At 50.8% G+C, this 22,524-nt stretch overlaps 1 protein-coding gene across 6 annotated transcripts in view; it reads right to left on the reverse strand.

The window, feature by feature from the left end:
• The window catches only part of EPB41L4B (erythrocyte membrane protein band 4.1 like 4B), a 127,124-nt gene extending 106,083 nt beyond the window's left edge, over positions 1 to 21,041 (reverse strand). For all 6 annotated transcript variants that reach the window (XM_081803343.1, XM_081803341.1, XM_081803340.1 and 3 more), the window contains exon 1: positions 20,733 to 21,041. In XM_081803343.1, the coding sequence (XP_081659469.1) occupies positions 20,733 to 21,041 (309 nt within the window). The remainder of the gene's footprint in view (positions 1 to 20,732) is intronic.
• Between the last annotated feature and the right edge of the window lie 1,483 nt (positions 21,042 to 22,524).

The raw sequence follows: 22,524 nt of genomic DNA on the forward strand, positions 1-22,524 counted from the left end.
CAGAATACCAAGCAAGGTACAGGCACTGATTAGCATTATTGTGCAATGTTACTTTAAAATAGAATACACAAATAGGAAATTATTTACAGAACTCAACACCTAGGTACAAATAGAGTAACTTCTTTAACTTCTGTGGATTGGTCATAAGCTAACCCCAATTGTCCCCAGCTCAAGCAGAACTAATTCACCTGGAATGTCTTAACACACAAGATCCCAGCGTCTCAGGACTTCAAATCCATGTCAAAAGGTATTCCTACAAGACTGCCACTAAAGCAGACATTGACACCCCTCCCCCAACCTACCACAACCTCACACCTTCTAGGAGACCCACAGAATGTAAAAGGAGGAGGAAACTCCGTGCGGGGTCATGCATGTCCCACCCCCACACAAGCCACCTTGAAGGCTTCCTGCCGGAGGTGCCCACATGCACACGAGTGAAGTGGGCCATGATGAATGGCGGGGGGGGAGGGGCAGGGAGCATGGGGCAGTCACCACACAGATCTAGCCAACTGCCACTCTGGGAATTCAGATCTTCCAATTATTTTTTTTTAAAGTCTACAAATTTGAATTTTTTAATGTGAAATGTGGTGATTTTGTAAAGCCTGGCATCGACCTCTAGTTTACCTTTTAATTGAAGGGTGACATACGCAGACAAAAGTGCCCAGGTCAAAAAATAGGGTATTACCAGACTTCCAGAAGCCCCCGTGTGCCTCTTTCCCATTTCTACCCCTTTCTTCCACCCCACAGGTACCAAAGATTTGTTTTGCCTGTTTCGAAGTTCATATAAATGGAATCACACAGCAGATACTGGTTTACAACTGCACAGGAGTGTGGGGACAGTGCCCCTCCAATTCATAGGCCTTGTATCTTTGAACAAAGTCACACAGGTGGTACTTTACAACCCTAAGCTGAAGAGAAATGAGACCCAAGTAGATTTACAGCAGAGAATGACTTGGAATCACGGAGGCCCCAGGGAGTCAGAATCAAAGATAAGACGAAGCCAGGCATGGGTGGAGTGAGATGGTCAAAGTCCCATAGAAGGGGAGGGTCTGTTCCTGGATCAAAGGGATAGCAAAAGGACAGGGACAAAAAAACAGGGGTGGTGGCAGGTGCCAGTGGGGGAAAGCCAGAGTTCAAGATTCATGGCCACCAGCAAGGCAGAAAGTAAGCAAACTGGAGAGAGCACAGCCAGGGCTGGCTGGGACCAACCCCAGTGCCCAGAGAGCCTGCATTTTCCCCAGGAGACCAGACGTCTCTGGAAGGAGAATTCACTGGATTCCTGAAAGGAGGAATCAACAAAGAATACCTGGTCCACTCTTTCTTCAGAAAACTTTTTATTATGGACAGTTTCAAATAAACACAAAACAGAAGAGCATAGTAAACACCCACCACTCAGCTTTAACAATTATCAACATTCTGTATCCTCTTTATTCATTCCTCCCCACCGCTCTCCATTAATTTTTTACACATCTTTTTCGGCTGGCGGTAATAAATTTACTTACATTGAAGTGCACAAATCTGCACTGTTTCATTTTGACAGGCGGAAACAGCTTTGTAACCCCCTCACCCTGGTACCATTCAGCACATTCCCGTCTCCCCACAAAGTTCCCAGGCAATCCCAGCGGCCCTCTCCAGGCCCCCAGAAGCAATGGCTATTCGGATTTATTTTCTCCACAGACTAGCTTTGCCAGTTCTAGAACTGCATAGACGTGGAATCATATGAGGGGAATACTCTTTTGTGGAACGTTTACTTCACTCAGCATAATGCATGGGAATGCAAAAAGAGGAGGTTTAAAATTCAGTTTGGGCTAAACCATACAGACACATCTTCATCGCCTTCTCAGCCATCTTATGTGGATAGCTATAAGATAAACAATTGAGACTAAAAATAACCCACACTGGGATTCAGAGCCATGATTTTCAATGGATTACTCAAGTCCTGCTTTCTTCCCTGGGTTCCATGTGCCAGATAGGAGATTCTGCACATTTTAGCGACAACTATCTCAGAGCGCTGACAACAAGAGCTGACTTGCAATATGCTCTGCAAAGCGAAGTGTATCAGTATTTTTTTCCCGTCTCCTGCCCTGGCCCTTAAGCAAGAAAAATGGGAGTAAAGCATGGAAAAGCTGTAGAATTCTCAGCGAACGCAAAAGACACATCTTCTCACTAAACTGGACCCTGCTTAAGAAAAAAGATTTATCTCTGACTCAGTCTTGTATCCCCCCAGCCCCCTGGCTTGGCTGTGTGTATACAGCAGGCACTCAATAAATGCCCGTCTCTTCATTATTTGCTCTTCCTTGAAAATGTCCACCCTGCCCAGATATGGACGGCCAAAGAGCAGAATAGCCAAGAATTTAGGGTGCCTTCCTTTTGTCGTCTGTAAAATAGTGGCAGGAATACCGGCCCCTACGCTCAGGGACTCTGTGTGAGCTGAGAAATCCACGTGAAGCAGCCAGCCCAGCGCCCGGCAGAGAACAAGCATCTAGAGACCTACAGACATCAGCACCAGCCTCCTGGCTGGCCCTGTCGGACGTGAACAGCATCCCAACCCCTATACCAGACTCTTCCCCAGGAGTCTGATCCGCTGACCCCTCACACTGGCCTCATCTAAAACACAACAGTAGTGAATCTGGGTTTTGTGGCACCTTAAAACTTATACCATTTGGAGGTCCTTTTAAAGAAAGAATACACACAAAAAAAATCCTACAGTTGCAAACTGTACAAAACCAAAGACCAAGCTGCCACAGTACCGGGGCCCCTCTCTACGGCTGCTCTGCCCCCAGGATTCTCTATCTCCCCAACCTGCCATGCACAAAACACGGGGGTCCCATCTCAGCTTCTCCATCACCCTTACTCCTAAAGCCAGCCACCAAATACACTGGATTCCAGGTCTCAAACTCCACTGCACCTGCCTCTCCTGTCCATGTCCAGCATCACCCTCACTCAGACCCACGATGCCGGTGACAGCCTCTTAGCTTCACTGTCCACCTTCGATCACCCTGCAGAGCCAAACTCCATGCGTCCAGTGGTGTTAGCCTCCCTTCCCGTCTCCTCTGCTTCTCTTTTTCAGACACATCCTCCTCCTGCCCTCCTTGGTGAGGCCGTCTGTCACACTGTTCTTCCACCTGGACTGCCAATCCTCCGCCGCTCAATGTCAAAATCAACCCCACAGTCACCTCCCCTGAAGCCATCCCCAGTGGAAATCCACCTCTACTTCCAAGGAACCCCTACACGATTTCACCTGTCCAGCTAGGATGGTGCCCAGTCATTCTGCCTGGTATTATGGTTATCTGAGAAGCACAAGGAGGTGGCACAGAGCTCCAAAGAGTCAAAAGAACAAATGTACCTTTCTCAGTCTGTCTACCCCCTCAGCCAAATGGGAATGAGAACACCTGCTCTGCTGGCATATGAGTTTTAAATGAGATTAAGACCGGGAACACACAGGAAGATCCAACATTCACAGGAGGGCTCAGAACCTGCGGCCAACCTCAGCCCTATCATGAGCCGTAAGTTCCCGGTAATGTGCCTTCTCATATCACAGTCATTGTGGATCCTTCTATACCAGCGTGCAGGTGCTTTCTTGGCTGCAAAGATAAGATTTCTCCCTCCCATGACAAGGATCTTATCTCTCCAAGCCTTTCTTCACATAGAAGAGGTAGTACAGTGTAAAGATCAAGAACATGTTTTTACCAGAATTTTTTTTTAAGTATACATAGTATGATCACATTTTTGTTGAAAAAAAAAAACAACTTTTTCTGCCAGCCCTTAGAGAAAAGGTCACAGGGATATACACAAAATGTTAAAGTGGTGCTCTCTTGGTAGAGGTATTTTATGATTTGTATTCTGTACTTTCTTTACTCAGTAATCCCTAAAAATTCCAAACTAAACAAGTATTGCTCTTATTTTTTAAAAGTGCAGGGGTGGGGCACCTGGGTGATTCAGTCGTTAAGCGTCTGCGTTCGGCCAGGTCATGATCCCAGGATCCTGGGATCGAGCCCGGCATTGGGCTCCCTGCTCAGCGGGGAATCTGCTTCTCCCTCTTACCCTCTTCCCACTCATTCTCTCTCTCTCTCTCTCTCTCAAATAAAGCCTTTAAAAAAAGAATAGAAAAATAAGTGCAGAACTGGTATAACAAGGTAGCATTACTTTTTAATAAAACAAACATTTTGTCATTATTTTTCCCCTTTTCTTCTTCCTATTCATGCAGCTAGGCTGTTCTGATCTCATTACCTTCAAGAAAGGTATAACCAGAAACTGAAAATTAGGGGGAAAAAAAAAAAGATGAAGAGCCTGGATGCTGGAGCCAGACTTCCTGGGTGTAACACATTCTAGTGGCAAGAACCTAGAGATGGTATTTGACTGTTTTGCACCTGGTTCCTTGTCCGTATAATAAGGCGACAGTCACCCTGTACATTTTTTATGAGTACAAAAAGCCAAGAATTAACTGAGTAGGTATACAGGAAGCATTCAGAACTATATCTAGCATACAGTAGGCACTAGTTTTATTAAGAAATCTTTTAGGTGGGATCCCTTTTACTTTTTAATTCTTGAGACTCAGTCCTCAACATTTCAGTGATCCTGGAATACCAGTTGGCTTCCAATGTCAGATGCACAATCCTCAGACTCTACCTCTGACATTTGCGAAAAATCTCTAACAAAACTGACCCACTCCGATTAAACCAAGAACTTTAACTGTAGAATCCATCTTGGCAATTCTGTTCTGCAGTCTCCTGAGAGGTGCCTCTCATGGTTTCTGCTCCTGGAGCTGCATCATATGTTATCCTGATGCTGTAGATTCTCTCCTGATGTTGCATTTTTGCCCTTCAATTTCTACTTCACACGTTGAGTTTACACTTCTAATCTCTCGAGGTCAAGGTCAACAGCAGGCAGAGCAGACACCAACCAGCAGGACAATGAAGAAGCCAAGAGTACTTATGTGCTGTGTGTGCTCTCGCATGTTGCTTAACCTCTCTGTGCCTCCATCTCATCTGCATAATGAGGACGCTCATAGGAAGCATCTAGCTAATACAGTTGTGAGGAGTCAATGAGTTAAGCCATGTAAAGTGCTTCCATTAATGTTAATGGTCAATGTTCTCTGGAAACATTATGCTAAGTGAAAGAAGCCAGACACAAGTGGCCAAATATTCTGTACGATTCTGTTTATATGAAATATCCACAGCTGACAAATCCATAGAGACAGAAAACAGATTAGTGGTTGCCAGGGGCTGGGAGGAGGGGAGAATGGAGAATGACTGCCTCGAGGGTATAGGGTTTCCTTGTAAGGTCAAGACAGTGTTCTGGAGCTAGGCAATGATGATGGGAACATAACACCGTGAGTGTACTAAATGTCACTAATGATCAATTTTTTATGTGTATTTTACCAAAAGAAAATCATTTGCCCAAAAAAAAAAAAAAAAGTCAATAATGTTTCCTATTACTCGAATTACTACATGGACAACTACTACAGTAGGAAACGTACTGGTTCCCCTGCAAGGCAGAAGTGGCCCACGGCTCTCAGGCAGGAGAGGGAAGACTCTGTAGGAGGAGGGAGGGTGTTCAGGACAAGCCTCTGAGACGTGCCCTGAGAGACGGCCAGACCCTTCTGAGGCAAGAACCGGCCAGTAAGACGGGAAAGAGCACAGCAGAGGCGCGCAGGTGAGAAGTCAAGCATGGAGAGTGGAGGTGGGGGCTGCCAGAGGACCAGCAGGGTGGCAGCCGGGGGGCAGACCTGCGGGAAAGTGGACGTGGAGCCTGAGAAGGATTTTAGGTCTGGTTCTGAGTTTACCAGCTGGGGGATGGGCAAAAATCCTCCTGCTGAGCTTCCTGTAAAGGTAGAATGATGGGCGTTCTACATCATTCCCATCATTGTCTCAAAAAGGTGCTATCGGGATTAAATATGGCACCAAACCTAAAACGCTACACAAACGTAAGGGGTGTGATGCCGTGGAACGCTGGTTCTCAAACTTGGCTGCACAATGGAATTCCCTCAGGAGTCTAAAAAAACCCTGTAACGACCAGGTCTCTGGTGGTAGTGCCCCCGCTAAGCCGGGGGCAAAGTAATGATGTGCTGAAGGCAGGAACACAATAGAAAGCGGATGCCCAGGGTGCAGATGAGGAAGAGGCCTGAAACCCTGGGGTGGGAGGGCGGAGCAGTCGTGAAACCTTGAGGTTGTTCACAGGCTGACCCTGGGCTACCACGGCAAGACTAAAGGTATTCATTCTCCTTTTTATGAGGGACGGCAGGTGTGCAATGCACCCCCACGGAGCTTCTAAGAAGGGCCCACATTTTTAACCCCTTCATATTCCCCATACTGGGCCTCGAGCACGCTAGATGATCTCGATTTTGTGTTGTTGTTTTTCACAAAGAAGTGAAATAAATGAAATCACACAGGTCTTGTCAGCACTGTAGCTCTCCGGACAACTCACGTATGTGGAAGAGCTCATTCCCTGAAGTGATTTAATAAGATAAATGGCGTGTCCCCGGCAAGTACACACCATTCTGTTTCTTTTAGAAGACAGCGCGTGGGTTTTGCATTTTTCTTCAGGGGTCTCAGAGGAATGATCCACCACAGCTTTTCGAACAAAGCTACAGACTTTTGGACTTCAAAGCAAAATAAATCCCACAGAGGACACCGATGATGTATCCTGAACAAACACTTCCCACCTTGGACTCCCCGCTCTCCCAGTACAATATCCCGCCACCCAGACCTCCCTGTCTCAGCTTCCACCCCCGAGAATCCCGGAGGACCTGCCGCTGCCAGCTTGCATGCATGAATGGGGGCCAGATGCAGGCCAGCCTGAGCCCCTCCCTGGACTCTGACCGGCCACCCTCACAGTACTGTGTCACTCAGCACACACTGCATCCGACTGAGTAGGTGGCCTGGACCTCGGGTCTCAGGCCCCGGCTAACAGGAGCAATAAAAGGACTGCGGCCGGTGAAAGGCTGTGTCACAGGCTGCCAGAATGCTCTGCAGGTTAATAACTAACCCTCATAAGCCTTTTACACTTTACTGGGTCTTTCCTGGATGAAGCCCACGTCCATTTCATGGCCAGGCCACATGGCAGGCAGTGGTTCTCCCCGGGCCCGGCTTTCAGAAGAGGTAGGGGAGTCTCAGCGAGGCAAAGGGGGGCCACGGAGCAGCCAGGAGGGCTGCGTGCAGGCAGCGGCTCTTATTACACACTAATTACTGCTCATTTGCCACAGGCGAGCAGTACCTGGCCGCGCGGAGCAGCCGAGAGCGTTCCAACACAGAAGGGAAAGATCCGCCATCCCAGGATGAGGCCCTGGGCCATGAAGCCTCCAAGGGCTCTGTTAGGGGTATAACCCAGTGGTTCCCGCTGCCCTGCCATCCGCCCCGTCTCCCTTCTCTCTGAAGAGTTCATTGATTCTGCTCCCTAAATGTCTGCTGGCACCTCTAGCCAGGAGACATGGAAAGGGCTCACTGGGGCCTCCCAGAAAATGGAAAGGAACCCAAATAGGAGTGAGCTAGAGAAAAAAAGACTCCAAGGTCAAGGGAGACATTCAAAACCAAAGTCAAGGAGAGGCGCCTGGGTGGCTCAGTCGGTTAAGCATCCCCCGAGACTCTGGATTTTGGCTTAGGTCAGGATCTCAGGGTCACGAAACTGGGCCCTACGTCGGGGCTCCACGCTGGGCATGGAGGCTGCTTAGGATTCTCTCTCTCTCTCCCTCTGCCCCTCCCCCCACTCTCTCCTTCTCTCTCTCTCAAAAAAAGAAAAGCCAAGGAGCTAATGAAGAAAGAGGAGTTAGACACAGAAGAAAAAGAAAAGACATTCTTTCATCAAATCTACTGAAAACTTTCCAAAGATGAGGAATTTGGACCTTTTCAAAGAAGCAACATCCGATGAAAAATAGAGGATGCGTGGGCTCACTGGCAGGGCTTGAGCAAGGAGCAGGAATCTTGAATGGATTATTTCAAGCCTCAGTGCTGCTGTGGCCAGCAGGAAGGCTGTTCTCCCACTTGTCTTCAGAGCCCAACTTGCTCTCTGAGATTTTCTGGTTGCCCATTTTTCCCACTCAGTCCCCCTACCTCAGACCTTTCTTTGAGCTTATTTAAAGTTCTCTATGGCACTCTTCACACCAGGTGTAATAACTTGTCTCCACCCAAGATTCTTGAGGGCAAGGAACCTGTTTTATTGTTCTGTGTGCCCGGAGTCAGATGCTTCAAATAAGGCCAGTTCCCTGTACCGAGGGCACCTCAGGGTAAACAAATGTTGAGGATGCCAGCAACAAAATCCCAAAAGTGAGAAACTACTATAGGACAAATCAGCAAATAAATGACCCCAAAAAGGCAAGGAGAGGGGAAAACTCTAGATTAAGAGCTTTAAATTGTTGGGTAGGGAAAATGGGGAGATGTCGGTCAAAGAACACAAACTTTCAGTTAAAGGATGAACAAGTTCTGGGGATCTCATATACAGCAATGGTGACTAGAGTTAATTATAATGTACAATATACTTGAAATTTGCTAAAACAGTGGATCTCAGAAATGTACTAAGATACACACCACTATAACTGGTGAGGCAACAAACATGTTCATTACCTTGATGCATAGTAACAGTTTTTACAATTTATACCTCTATCAAATCACCAAGCTTTACACTCCAAACGTATATGATTTTTATTTGTCAATTACACCTCAATAAGCTAGGGAAAAAATATTTTGAAAAAAATTTTTATAAAGCTTTGGATAAAATATAAACCAAATGCAATGAATGTTTGGTTTGCTGACAAACCGAACAGGAAAATCTGAACATTGACTAAATATCTTCTGATACCAAACATTTTTTTAAGTTTTTACTAGAATAGTGGATCTATTTATAAAAACATAGCCCTTGTCTTTTAGAGATGTGCACTGAAGTACAAGTTTGAAATTACATGTTTGGAGTTTGTTTTAAAATCATTGGGAAGGACGCCTGGGTGGCTCAGTCGGTTAAGCGTCTGCCTTCGGCTCAGGTCATGATCCCAGGGTCCTGGGATCGAGTCCTGCATCGGGCTCCCTGCTCCGCGGGGAGCCTGCTTCTCCCTCTGCCTCTGTCTCTCTCTCTGTCTCTCATGAATAAATAAATAAAATCTTTAAAAAAATAAAAAAATAAAATAAAATCATTGGGAAAGGGGGCACCTGGGGGGCTCAGCTGGGTAAGCGTCTGCCTTGGCCCAGGTCATGATCCCAGGGTCCTGGGATCAAGCCCCCACATTGGGCTCCCTGCTTAGTGGGGAGTCTGCTTCTCCCTCACCCTTTGCCGCTCGCCCTGCTTGCGCTGTTAAATAAATAAAATTTTCCAAAAAAAAAAATCATCGGGAAGGGACGGGGTGAGGATACAGATGGAACAAGTGGCTACACTGACAGGTGATGAAGCTTGATGATGGGTATTTGGGGTTCATTATGTTCATTCTGTGGTGCGTACATTGGATTCTCTCTTTTGAATATCCTTAGAAATTTCAATAATAAAAACTGAAAAAAAAAAAGTAGGCAGAATTGAAGTGAAATCTATAGATCCTACAATTCCTCACCAAAAACCACGAGCGGCAACTGACTCCAAAATTCATGCACAGCAAAAGTGAAGTCAAAACATTAATCCCCAGTTAGTAAGGAAAGGCCTGCATGGGAGACTCAGACAGAAGTGTTCTCTCTTGTTCCATGAGGTTACCTGAGAAGAAGGCACATTGGAGACAATCTCATAAAGACTACCAGGGAAAGAGCTGAACACAACAGGAAAAACAGGACAACTAAAAAACAGGCAAAAATCACAGAATGAAGCCTTCCAGGAGGAAATACGGTTATGGTTCATAAACATGTAGAGACACTCAACCTCATCACCAACTGAAGAGTGAAGACCACAATGAGTTTCCACGAACTTCCACTAGACTGGTAAAATAAAACCAAAAAAGCTGCACAATGCCAAGTGTGGAAGAATGGATTCACAGACGCTTTTATATGCTGCTGGGACTCTGGGAAAACAATTTCGCCTGATCTTACAGGGCCCTGCCCACCGCCCTCCCAGCCAGTCCACTCCTGAGCGCATACCCAGGAGAGAGGCTTGCTTGCATATATGCACCAGGAGACTCATTCCAGGAGGTTCAAAGCAGCATTTTCCCCTAACAGCCCCAAACCGGAAACATCCCAAATGTCCACCAGCAAAGGATAAATTTCAGTAGATTCGTGCAATGGAATACTACAGAGTAACAATATCAATATGGACAAATCTCATGAACACAGTATTGAAAAAAATCCACTTATAAAGTTTACAAACACACAAAACTAACAATATATCATTTGGATAAACATACAGATGTAAACCTATAACATAGAAAAGGAAAGAATGAGAGACATCTTTCAGGAGGGCAGAAGGGCGGGAAGTGTGGTCAGGAGGAGCATTGGGGGCTTTAAAAGCATTGCTGATGTCTTTGTAGTTTTGACTTGTTTTTAAAGATTTTATTTACTTATTTGAGAGAGACTGAGAGAGCGAGCACATGAGCAGGGGGAGGAGCAGAGGGAGAGAGGGAGAAGCAGACTCCCCGCTGAGCAAGGGAGGGGGGGCCTCGATCCCAGGACCCTGGGATCATGACCTGAACCGAAGGCAGACGCTTAACCAAGCATCCCGATGTCTTTGTTTTTAAGCTTGGTGGTGGGTACACAGATGTTCATGGTATGATTTTTCTTTAAACTATTCGTGGTACACTCTTTTGTATTTATATTTCCAGTACCAAAAAATTTAAAGACCGAGGACCTGCCCACGTGGAGCAACTCAGGCAAAAATGTAAGGGGGAAAACTAAGAGCAGATAACCCGGGAGGATGACCAGCACAAAGCAGAAGAGCCTCAGGGGAGAGGTGCCAGATGCCAAGAATAAAACCACGAGGGGAGGGCTGGGGACATCCGGGCCTCTGATGGCAGTACCACTAATGAGCAGGCAGGACTGAGGCAGGAAGGCCCGGACCTGCACAAAAATCCGTAATGAAATGCGCAGTATGCGTGCACTGGACTAGTACTCAGCCTGAAAAAGGACGGGCATTCTGATGCACACTACACTATGGATGAACCCTGAAGATACTATGCCGTGAGAGGAGTCAGACACAAAAGGATAAATACTGCACGATTCCACTTATATAAGACAACTGGAGTAGTCAAATCTGTAGAGACAGGAAGTAGAAGGGTGGTTGCCAGGGGCTGCGGGGAGGGGGGATGGAGAATCACTGTTTAATGGGTACAGAGTTTCAGCGTGGAAAGGTGAAAACTATCTGGAGACAGATGGTGGTGACAGCCACACAGCTATGTGAATGCATTCCATGCCACTGAGCTGTATACCTAAAAATGGTTAAAATGATACATTTTATGTTACTGACACTTTATCACAATTAAAAATACAAACCGTAATTCAAAGTGGTTGCAGCTGAGCAAGCCTGGCGGTAGGCTAAAGGAGAAGCACTATCACGCCTACCTCAACCTCCCTGCTCAGAGATCAGATACGACACAGACGACAACAAAATCGAAACGAAACAGGTGTGGAGGCCACACGACAGGGCTGAGGGATGCCAGCCCTGCAGGAACCAGGCGGTCCACGTCCCCCCAGCTGGGCTGGCAGCAGGAACAGTCCTACTTTTGCGACCGAGCTCCGTGCTGGGAAACAAGGAAGCTCCAGATGACCCCACAGATGGCACAGGACCCTGGGGATCACATCTTCCAGTCCTTAGCTTCAACAAGGAAATGCTGGGCACTCAGCCAGCTATGACTTTAGGGAAAAGAACCGGAGACATGAGAGACAGAACGAGTGGCAAAGAGGTTCAGGAATGACAGGGGGTGTTACTGCATGAAATTCTGACCTGTCAAATCACAAAAGAGTTCCCAGGAGCACACGTTTCAAACAGGGAGGCTGAGTGTGCCCAACATGGGCTGGAGGAAGAGCACTGGAAAATGAGTCAGAAAACCTAGATTCAATTGTGACCCTACCACACTTACTATCTGAGTGGCCCAAGGCCACAAGCTCCCTGAGACCACGTGTAAATGGGGTAATAATACCTTCCCGCACGGGAGCAACTGGAGGAAGTGACACCGATTCTGCAAGCCTGGGGGTAGGGCTGCCCAAAAGAGAAGAGACCAGGTGCTTTGCATATCAACCGCCAACCCAAGACAGGTACAGACAGGTATTACTCACGTCAAGCACATGCACACACACAGAGATTGCAGGGTGAATTTAATCTAGAATAATCACAGGACAGGACACCAAACGGATGAGGGGTTTGTCACGAAGGCTTGGATGGGAGAAAAAAAAAAAAACTCTACACCATGTTTATGCACGTGTATACGAAAGTACAAAGACTGAAGGGAGCCAGTTGCTATGCAGCAGGATGGGAATATGTAAAATGCTTTTCTGTGTGAGAAGTTTAGTGTTGTACTATTAAGCACTTTTTAAAAATGTAGCCTACTTCTGACCTCAGTGTTGAAAAATTATGGCCATCAAACCAGAATGCACTCTGGGCGAAACTGTATTCAGTGAGTGTGACTGAAAGATGTAACTCTGGGGTCACCTGGCTGGCTCAGTCGGAAGAGTGTGCGACTCTTGGTCTCTGAGTCGTGAGTTTAAGCTCCACATTGGGGGTAGAGATTCCTTAAATAAATAAATATTTAAAAAAATAAAATAAAGATGTAAGTCTGATTTCTGGAAATCCCAACTGGCTTGCAAAGGAGGCTCAGAGGTCCCCATCCACCTCAGGACCCTGCGACAGTCTCAGAACCCGCTCCCCCTCCCCCCCCACCAATGCCCAGTCCTGCTGTCAGAGAGACTTCCCAGACCACAAATCTCTCCTGACAGTCTGAGCTTATACCTGGAGTCTACCTTTACTAGCTATGTGACATGGGCAAGTGTTTTAACCTGTCTACTAAGCCCCGATTCTCCCCTCTACAAGTCAGGGTTAATAGCAATAACACCATCAAAGTTTTTGTGAGAATTCAACCAGCCAATCCCTTAAGGACTCAGCACAGACCAGGCACACAGCAAATGCTCAGCAAGCGTCAGCTCTGATTAGCTCAAGGCACACACCTGTGCTTTAAAGGTTCATCGATCGCTTCTTCAAGATTTAGGGACACAGCCAGAGCTCATAATCCTCCTCTACTCCGAGAAGCCCAGAGCCCAGGAAATAGGGTTTTCTGGCTCTGACCTCCATGCATTTGCACCTGCTGTTTCCTCTGCCCCGACACCTTCTGACCAAATCTACAGCTGAACTCCTGTGCATCCTCTGGGACAACCTGATGTCACTTTGGGCATCAAACCATCGCCAACTCCACCCCACAGTTCAGCTGCTCTCCCTCGGCACGCCTTCATGTGGAGCTACAAGTTACGTATTTACCGGTTTTCCCCTTTGAGATTACAATGATCTCATCCCTCGTGGAGCCCTCCCCAACACTCAATGCGGTGTAAGTGCTCAATAAGCCCTTGCTGACTGAAGACAACACACTATGGGTAAACAAAAACATTTTGGAAAACAATTAATAATAAATCAGATTTAAAATCAAGCAGGACTAGTGAGATAAATCCAGCTCTAGAGAGAAGCCCAAGAGGCTGCAGAAGGAGACTGAGGGGATTAGGGCAGAAGGGGCACACCTGGGAGGCTGCAAGGCTCCCACCCATCTCTGCCAGAGCATGTGCCTCCCTGGCAGGTGAGGGAGCAGCGACCACCCCAAGGCAGGTGTTCAGAACACAAGCCCCCAGATGTGAGAGAATTCTGTGGTCACATCAGCAGGGCCTTAAACCTGCCAGAAAGCAGAGATGATGGTGGGGAGAGGCTCTAAGGATGGGGAGCTTTGCTTCTCACTTGGGCAGGGGCACTGTAGGTGGACAGCTCAGATGGCAACCAGCACCGGGGGCTCCCACCCCAGCCAAGGGTCCCTGGGAAGGTAAGGGGGGTGGCCAAGGGCCTCCACCCCCAAGAGACACAAACTCAAGGTCTGTGATCCCTATTCAACTGTGCTGAAGGGGCTGGAGAGACTTTCAATCAACCCATGCAAATTCATCATTTTGAGTACATATTTATAACTAAATACAAAAAGAAAAAACTGCAGATGGATATACATCACAATCTTAACAGTGGTTATCTCTGATGAAATTTTAGCTGTTTCCACTTCTCTGGCTTCTCTATATTTATTTTCTGATCTTTCTGCTTTAAGCATGTTCTAATACAAAATGAAAGTAGGGGCCGAAGGCACATACCAACCTGAAAAAAAAAAAAAACAACCAGCAAGATCAATCAGCAGTGGACCCTGCCTGCAGGCACCTGCCATGGGCCAGAGAAGGAAACCTGGGGGCCCACAGAACCAGGTGCCTGCTGAAGGGAACACTCCAGGCAGAGTGGAGGCAGGAGTGGAGGCCAAGTGGAGGCAGAGTGGAAGAGGCTGGGTGCAGGGCCTCAGGCAGGGGACAAGGATGAACACCTCTTTTGAGGACAAATTGTGGGTGGAGGATTTCTGTGGTTACTGAGTGGATTTTTTTTTTTCCTAAGTCCCTATGCAAGAATTTAAGGGAAAGTACCGCCCCCCCCAACACACACACACATACGCTGACCTTTTGCTATTTCAAAATTAAACAGACCTGTGCCTTCATCCCCAGCGGTGCACTAGGGACAGAATTCAATGAGATTATGCACGTGAAAGTGCTTAGCAAGTTAATATTTGTTCGGTCCTGGACCAGTGTAGGGTCATGTTACCGGCACGGGAAACGCTGACAGACACCCCCCTCCCCCATATTAACACTGACAATCCAGCAAGTGTGAAACCACAGTGTGATAGAGGTCACGCCTGTATCCCATTTGGGAAGGATGTTCACCATTCGCCCCTCTTCCTCCCCAACTCCCCCTGCTCCTACTAGCCTTCCTTTAAAACAAGCTATTTTTTTTTAAAGATTTTATTTATTTATTTGACAGAGAGAGAGAGAGCACAAGTAGGCAGAGCAGCAGCCAGAGGGAGAGGGAGAAGCAGGCTTCCCGCTGAGCAGGGAGCCCAGGGTCCTGGGATCATGACCTGAGCTGAAGGCAGACGCTTAACAACTGAGCCACCCAGGCGCCCCAAAACAAAGCTATTTTTAAAAAATACACAAACTCACGACCCAGCTAGGGGTCCGAGGTTCCCCACGGCGTCACTCACGGGCTGGGATTGGATGGAAGTGGGGTCAGCACTGGAGGGCCACCCTGAGCCAATATCTTCCCTCAGGGGCAGGAAAAAGCCAGCCACCCAGAGGCCCAGGAGGAGGCAACGTGTCCACGGAAGTCAGACCCTTGGGAGAGGGTGGAAATGAGGAGCTGCCTTCCTCTGTTTCCTGGGGTGTCTTCTATGGTCCCCCATTTCTTCCTACACCTACGGGTGAAGACCTCCCCGCCTCCACACTAGACTCCACGAGGCCTCTGCCTTCCCCAACTGCTCTGGCACTCTTCCCGCTCCTCCAGGCCAGGCCCTCGTCAGCCCTCACCTGGGCCACGGCAGGAGCACAACTGCCCCGGCCCCACTCCGCCGTGACAGTAATGGGCTCCCTAAAGCTCAGGGGTGACACTGCCAACCCCTGGCTCAAAGATGACCACTGCGCTCCCCTGCCTACAGCAGTTTATTTATTTATTTATTTATTTTTTATTTTTATTTATTTATTTGAGACAGAGAGAATGAGAGACAGAGGGATGAGAGGGAGGAGGGTCAGAGGCAGAAGCAGACTCCCCGCAGAGCAGGGAGCCCGATGCGGGACTCGATCCCGGGACTCCAGGATCATGACCTGAGCCGAAGGCAGTCGCTTAACCGACTGAGCCACCCAGGCGCCCCTCTACAGCAGTTTTTAACGCCCAGCGTGGTTGCCCTCTGCTCGCAGTGCCACAGCCGGTGCTTTTCCTAGGGTGTGAAGGGACCCCGTTCACCAGAATCACCCGGGATACTTGCTAGAAGGCCAGCTTCCTGAACCACTCCATCAGAAATTCTGGGGGGAGACCCGGGGAATTTTAACTGGAGAGAAAAAAAAAAAAAGTCCCAGACGCACTCTGTGGAGTACACTGAGGTTAGAGAGCCATTTTGCTGGAGTTTCCCATTGTTCGGGAAAATGTGTCCTACTACCAATGCCCAGGAACATATCCCATCCCCTTTCCACCATCCTGTGTCAGGCCTAGAGGGGCGGTCTTTCTACCACTGATCCTACACTCACCTCCAAAGGCTAGGCCCTCGGGGTTCCTAGAGTAACCCATTCCAACTCTTCACTGAGTGATTAAAGCGAAGTCACTCTCCATGCACAGGCCTCAGTTTCCCGTATATACAAAGGATGGGGTATGTGCTGTCTAGGGTCCCTTTCAACTCAAAAACAGGGTATATGATCTTTATGTTCTATCATGTGTGTTCCTCTGTATCAGAGATTCTAGTTCTAAAACTCTAAGAACTTGCATTTGAGGCGGGGGGTCGGGGGTGGGGGTATCCTTTCCTCACCTAAAGTGAAACAGGGTGCCTGGGTTAAGGCTCTGCCTTCCGCTGACGTCACGATGTCAAGTCCTGGGATTGGCCCCATATCCGGCTCCCTGCTCAGCGAGGAGTCTGCATCTCCCTCTGCCCGCCTCCCCCGTGTTCACTCTCTTTCTCTCAAATAAATAAATAAATAAATAAATAAATAAATAAATAAAATCTAAAAAAATAAAAATAAAGTGAAACTTTCAAAAAGCATGTCTCATACCCCATACAACTTCCGATTTCCACAAAAAGAGATGTTTGGCCTTCCTGCCACAGCTTTTTTTTTTTTTTAATTTGTTTTTAACATCCATTACTAGACATGCTTCCAAACCCTCTCTGTAGGCCAGAGAGGAGGTGTGAGAAGTGGGTACGATTACAACCTCCTAGCAACCCTTCAGTGGCCTGCCGCGTACTGAAACTTTGTAGACCGCTGGTCACATAATCCTCCCAACAAATGCTCCCATTTGAAAGACCAGAAGATCGATGCGCAGAGAGCCTGAGCCGCCCAAGGCTGCACAGCCAGCCTGCAAGACTCAGGCACGGCCCTTCTGAAGCTCTCCCTGCTTGCATGGCAGCGCAGTGAGTCAACGCGGAGTTCCAGAGCCGGTGAAAGCGACTGCGCCAATGGCACTATTCCAGGCCCACGGGCCGTGCCCTCCAAGGCCTGGCGGGAGCGCCACCCAGCCAGGCACACACACACGCCCTCCCAGCTTTCCGCATGAGCTGCTGGAAGACTGTGCACGCAGGGGAGGGGGAGACGGGGCTGAGCAACAGCCACACGAGCAAAAGCGATGCCAGGGATTTAGTCAACAGAGAGCTAATATGAGTCAACAGCGGGTGCCGCTGCCAAGCACACTAATGGGATCTTCAGCGGCATTAATAGAAGGAAAGTGTCTCGGGTCGGCCGAGCGAGTCCCGCCCCGCCCGGATCGGAGCGCACCTGAGGGCTGGGCAGGGCCGGGCTGCTCTCAGGAGAGCCAGGCAGCAGCTTCCAAAGCAAGGCCAGGTTTTCCGACGAGGAGTGGCTCCCCGTGCCTCTCCGGTCTGTAGGGTGAGCCAGGGATCCCCCTGGAAGCCGGGTTTGTACAGCAAGTCCACCGTAGGCTGCATGGTATAGAGGGATTTTTGAAAAGACCCTTTTGTTCCCTTTCTATCAAAGGTTGAGGAACCACGGCAAAGGTTACAGACAGGCAGGCATGCTAGGGGAGGCAGCCCGCCAGCAGACGAGGGGGCGCCAGGCCCTGTCAGAGGACTGCTGAAGACCATTACAGGTGCTTCTTCCTTTATTATGTATATAAAACCACGGGCCACGGCTTAACCCAGGAGTGGACTTGACACAGTAAGTATTCTAAAAATGCACAAGGAACATGGATTTGAGATCCTACCACCTCAAGTGTCAAAGTCTCCAGGAAGCGCCCAGAACCCGCCCATCCACCGGCACCCTGTCTGGGTGAGCCCCCCTCACATTGCTTAGAATAAAACGCCGTGTTTCTACCTGTGTTTCCCAGGAGCCTCAGGGCCACCTCTCGTTCACCTTTGCGTGCACAGCACGGTGCGTGGCACACACGAGAAGCCCAATAAATGCTGACCGCGGACAGAGGCGCCCCGGCATGGTCACACCGAAGGTGCTGCTGTGGCCTGGTCCCTTTCCGAACCTGTGATCTGAAACCAGAGCCGGGCTAATCAAATGGCTTAGGGCAATGCATCACCACTGTGAGTATGCAGAGCAGAGGAATTCTTGAAGCTAACACCACCAGAGGGTTTTAATTACAAAGGAGCCATAGTTAGCCCGGCAAGTGCACGGGGTGCCCGTGGAAGTGACAGGGGACAGAAAATCCAGCTTAGGGGTATGGCAGCCAAAGGTAAATCCTACCTGTGTGACAGGCAGCAATGCAACACCAGAGCCCAGGAAGAGGTAAAAATCCAGGAAAGCAGAAGAGGGGAACCAAGACAAGTGGGGCTAACTGCCCAACAGGATAGCATAAAAAGTGAGCCAGGGGAAAGGCGCCTTAGGAAGGAGCGTGCATGCTACAAATTCACTGGGAGCTGGCTGCCTCGCGCTAACCCCGTACTCAGAGAATTAATTACAGGAACTAAAACTCTGATCTGGGAAGACTAGCATAGGAGACTGTGTGATGCAGCTCTGATAGCTAATAAATCTTTAAATCGATGAGCCGTGCTCAGTGGTGATTTTTCTTGATCATTCCTCCCTGAGGGCTCACATGACAAAAGCCTGCATTTTGTCTTTGGACAGGGTGGATATACATATGCGTGTGTCTGTATAAATAGAATTTGGGGTTCGCTCTATCACATCTTAAAGCATCAAGAAATCTGCCATCATTAAGAAAACACAGCGGGGGAAAAACACCCAGGGAAATCTTTTGTCAAGCAACCTTTTGTATCGAGGAGAAACCTTTCCCAATGTAAAATATCCCCCTCCCCCACGCTCAGTGAGGGCTCCACCAGCCAGGAGAAGTCAGCATTCCGGGCCCCATCCCAACCCGTCCGTTGGTGTACCTGTCTGGGTTTATCACGCATGCACTTGACTCAGTTTGCATTTTTCATCTGAGAAACACCACTTAAGCCTGTCGCACAAACCTGACAGAAGCAACACATTTTATAAACGAATCATCCCTGGGGAACAGACAAAAAAATCCTCAAGGAGCACCATCAAAGTTCTCAGGGAGAGCATTCCTCTCCCTGATCCGAGATGCAAAATACGCCACATCCTCTCCACACACCAGCTGCCCACCTCTCCAATCCTCCTGGCTCTTGGGGCCTCCCCTCCCAGCTGAAGAGGAGCTGGAGAGCCTCAGTCGTGGGGAGGAGTAACATTTTAATGCTATTTTAAAGACAACAGCTCTAAGCACAGGAACGTTGGCTCCTTTTCCGTGAATAAAAAGGCCCCACAAGGGTATTATCATAACAAAATGATACTCTATGGAGAGCACTAGGAGGCACAAAAATAAAATTGCCATAAATTGAAACTGTCTCAAAATTAAACCTAAGGCAGCATTAAAGTCCAGGCCAAGCAGGCTCTGATTTTCCCATTTAAAAGCCTTACAGGTTCCTAGTTCCCTCGCCAAGTCTAAAGAATTTCCCCCACCCGGGAAGGCCTACATGTTTCCTTTGGAAGTCTGGCTATGTTCTTTTTTTTTTTTCGCGTGAAACCCTCGGAATGATCTGTGACATTCATCTAAAAGCTTGATCGGCGCTGTGTCCTCAGTCACACCCAAAGATTCCCAAAGGCACCGTCTGCCGCAGCGCCGGGTGCCCAGTAGGCGCCCATTAATGTGCGGATTTGATTTGATCACATCTGGCCCCTTCGGGCTAGAAAGCTGGACGCCCTGGCGGGGACAACAGCGCCAGTCTAGCTCACTGCTGGAGGGGGGCGGGGTGCAACCACCTGTGGGCGGGTGGCCCCGCAGCCGGCGCCGCCGCCCGGGGGTCCCTTGGCCGCCGCATGCACGTTGCCCCGGGTTGGGGGCGGGGAGGGGGGAGTCTGGCTCACTAGGCCCAGTGGGCGCCCCAGGGCCGACTCCCAGCGCCCCAGCAAAGGTCTCTCCCGGTGCAAAGTTGGCCAGGTCCAAGAGAGTCGATTCTAGAGTTAGCTCCCAAGTCACCCAAACCCTTGGGAGGCTGAGGGCTGTAGGGGCTTTTTGGGATGAGAATGGGGCGGGGGCGGGGGCGGGCATCGAGGAGGTCGGGAGAGAAATGGTCCCCAGATTTCCTCCCAAACTTGGGGCACCTGCTGGGCAGCAGGCGAGGGGGCTTCTCCTCCCCGCCATCTCGACAAGGCCTGGTGGCGACTTTGTGGGGGCAAGTAAGCCACCCTGGGGGCAGCCCCGCATTGCTTTGAGATTTTCTAACCAATATCCCAGCACCAAGAAGGCCCCCGCTGGAACCTGGGGGGCGGAAGGGGAACACCGGTCACTCGCGCCAGGGGCGGGGACTCGGGAAGAGGGGACTGGGTGAGCGGGGGAGGGAGTAAGGCCCGAAGGACGAGGTGGCAGCCGGAGAAGGCGCGACCCAGCAGCGCAATGTCCCAAGAAGGGGGGCACGGGGCCACAGAAGGGGTTCCAGAAGAGACTGGGACGGAGTGGCCCGAGAGGGAACCAGGGATAGGGAGTGCTCGCAGGAGAAGGAAGAAGGGATCCCCGGAAAGGTACAAGAGGGGCGCCCAGAGAGGAACACTGGGGGAGGGGAGCTGTCCCAAGGGGTGCCAGTGCCACGGACCGGCCCCGTCACTCACCGGCAGGTCCACGCTCACTTCGGTCCCGTCGAGCAGGAAGACGCGGCAGGACAGGGTGGCCTTGGCAGCGCCGGCGGCGGAGATGTGCACGGCCGCGCCGCCCGTGAGCAGGGGCCCGCCGCCGGCCGGGAACACGCTGCCCCCCGGCGCGGCGGGCAGCGTAGAGGAGGCGGCGGCGGCGGCGGCTGGGCCCCCCCGCGGCACCCCGTCGCGCTCGTCCCCCAGCCCGGCGGCCCCGCGCCCCGCCGCGCCCCGCGCGTAGCGCTGCATGGAGCGGCGGCCAAAGGTCCGGCGCAGGAACCGCAGCATCCTGGCTGGGGGCGCCCCCTGCCTCCGCCCCCTGCGCCGCCGCCGCCGCCGCCGCTGCGCCTCCGCCCGGGAGCGCCCCGCGACGCCGTCAGTGCCCGCGGCCGCCTGCGCCGCCTCCTAACGCCTGCGGCCCGCGGCTCGCTCCCGCCGAGGCCGAGGCCGAGGCCGCGCTCCGGCTGCCTGCGGGGCGCGCCGGCCCGGCCAGCGCCGGCCGCGAGCGGCCGCGGGCGGGAGGGCGCGCTCGGGGCGGCCCCGGGGCCGTCCCGCCGCCGCCGCCGCCGCCGCGCGCTCTCCCGGGCGGGCGGCCTGAGCTTGCCGCTGAGGGGCCGCTCCCGACGGCCGGCCGCGGGCGGCCCCGGAGCTGCGGGGGGGCGCGGGCTGCGGGCTGCTCCCGCGCCGCGCGCCGGCCGAGAGCCAGCCGAGCAGGGCGCCTGCGTGTTCCCGGCGCGCTCGCTCCCACTCGCCGCGCCGCGCCCGGGGCCGGAGGAGGCCCCGCCGAGCGCCGGCTCCCGAGGCGCTTTTCCTGCGCCCGCAGCCCCCGCCTCCCACCTGGGAGGCTGCACCTCCAGCCGCCGCCACCGCCGCCGGGACTGCAGCACGCCCTCCTCCCTCGGGGCTGCGCCGGGTAATTGCAAACCGAGGCTGTGCTGCCCCCTGCCGGCCCGAGCGCCCCCTGTTGCTGTAGGTGTGCTCACGTGTGTACACGTAGGTGAGCACACACGTGTTTCCGGCGCCCCGAGCCCCGAGCCCTGCAGCCGCCCCAGAGTCTCCCCCTGCCTAGTGAGGAAAGCGGGGCTGCCTGCCCTGCGGGAAGCCTTGTCCCGGAGGCCAGAGAGGGAGGGAGAGAATAGGGTTCAGTGAAGGCCCTACTGGGCCCTCAGTTTCCCCTTTTGGAAAAGGAGAGAGGAGCACTAGATGATCAACAACGTCCCTGCTAAATTAGGTTCTGTCCGTTTAAGATCTCAGAGCTGGAAGGGCCCTTTTAGCCATTCCAGTCCAATGGACTCGTTCCAAACAAAGAAATTGAGGTCGGGCAAGGAGGGGGGAGTACTTTTCCAACCTACTCCACAGGGGAAAAAAACAAGTAACACCTTTCCTCAAGAAGCGTGTGTCCAATATTGAGGCAGAGGGCTGCACAAATAACTAGCCATAACTGGAAAGTCTGGTAAAGGTCGGAGGCAGAGAGAAGTGCTTATAAACAATGCCCCTCAGGTATAGGAGTTCAAGCCCTGCTTCAGGAAGAAGTGGGTCGTCCAGTGTTGCTGGAAGGAATGTTGGGGAAGACCAGGTTGAAAGGAGGGCAGGCCTCTCCAGAACAATAACACTGCTTTGTGTGTGTGTGTGTGTGTGTGTGTGTGCGCGCGCCCCTGGCACTGTGCTCAGTAAGCCCTTTGCATTCATCATCCCGCTTAATCCTCGGAATAACCTGGTTCTACAGCCGGTCTTAGCCCCATTGTACAGAGGAGGGAATTGAAGCTTAGAG

The sequence above is a fragment of the Leptonychotes weddellii genome, chromosome 14, assembly GCF_054177405.1.
Source record: "Leptonychotes weddellii isolate Sample4059 chromosome 14, ASM5417740v2, whole genome shotgun sequence".
NCBI classification, from domain to species: Eukaryota; Metazoa; Chordata; class Mammalia; order Carnivora; family Phocidae; genus Leptonychotes; species Leptonychotes weddellii.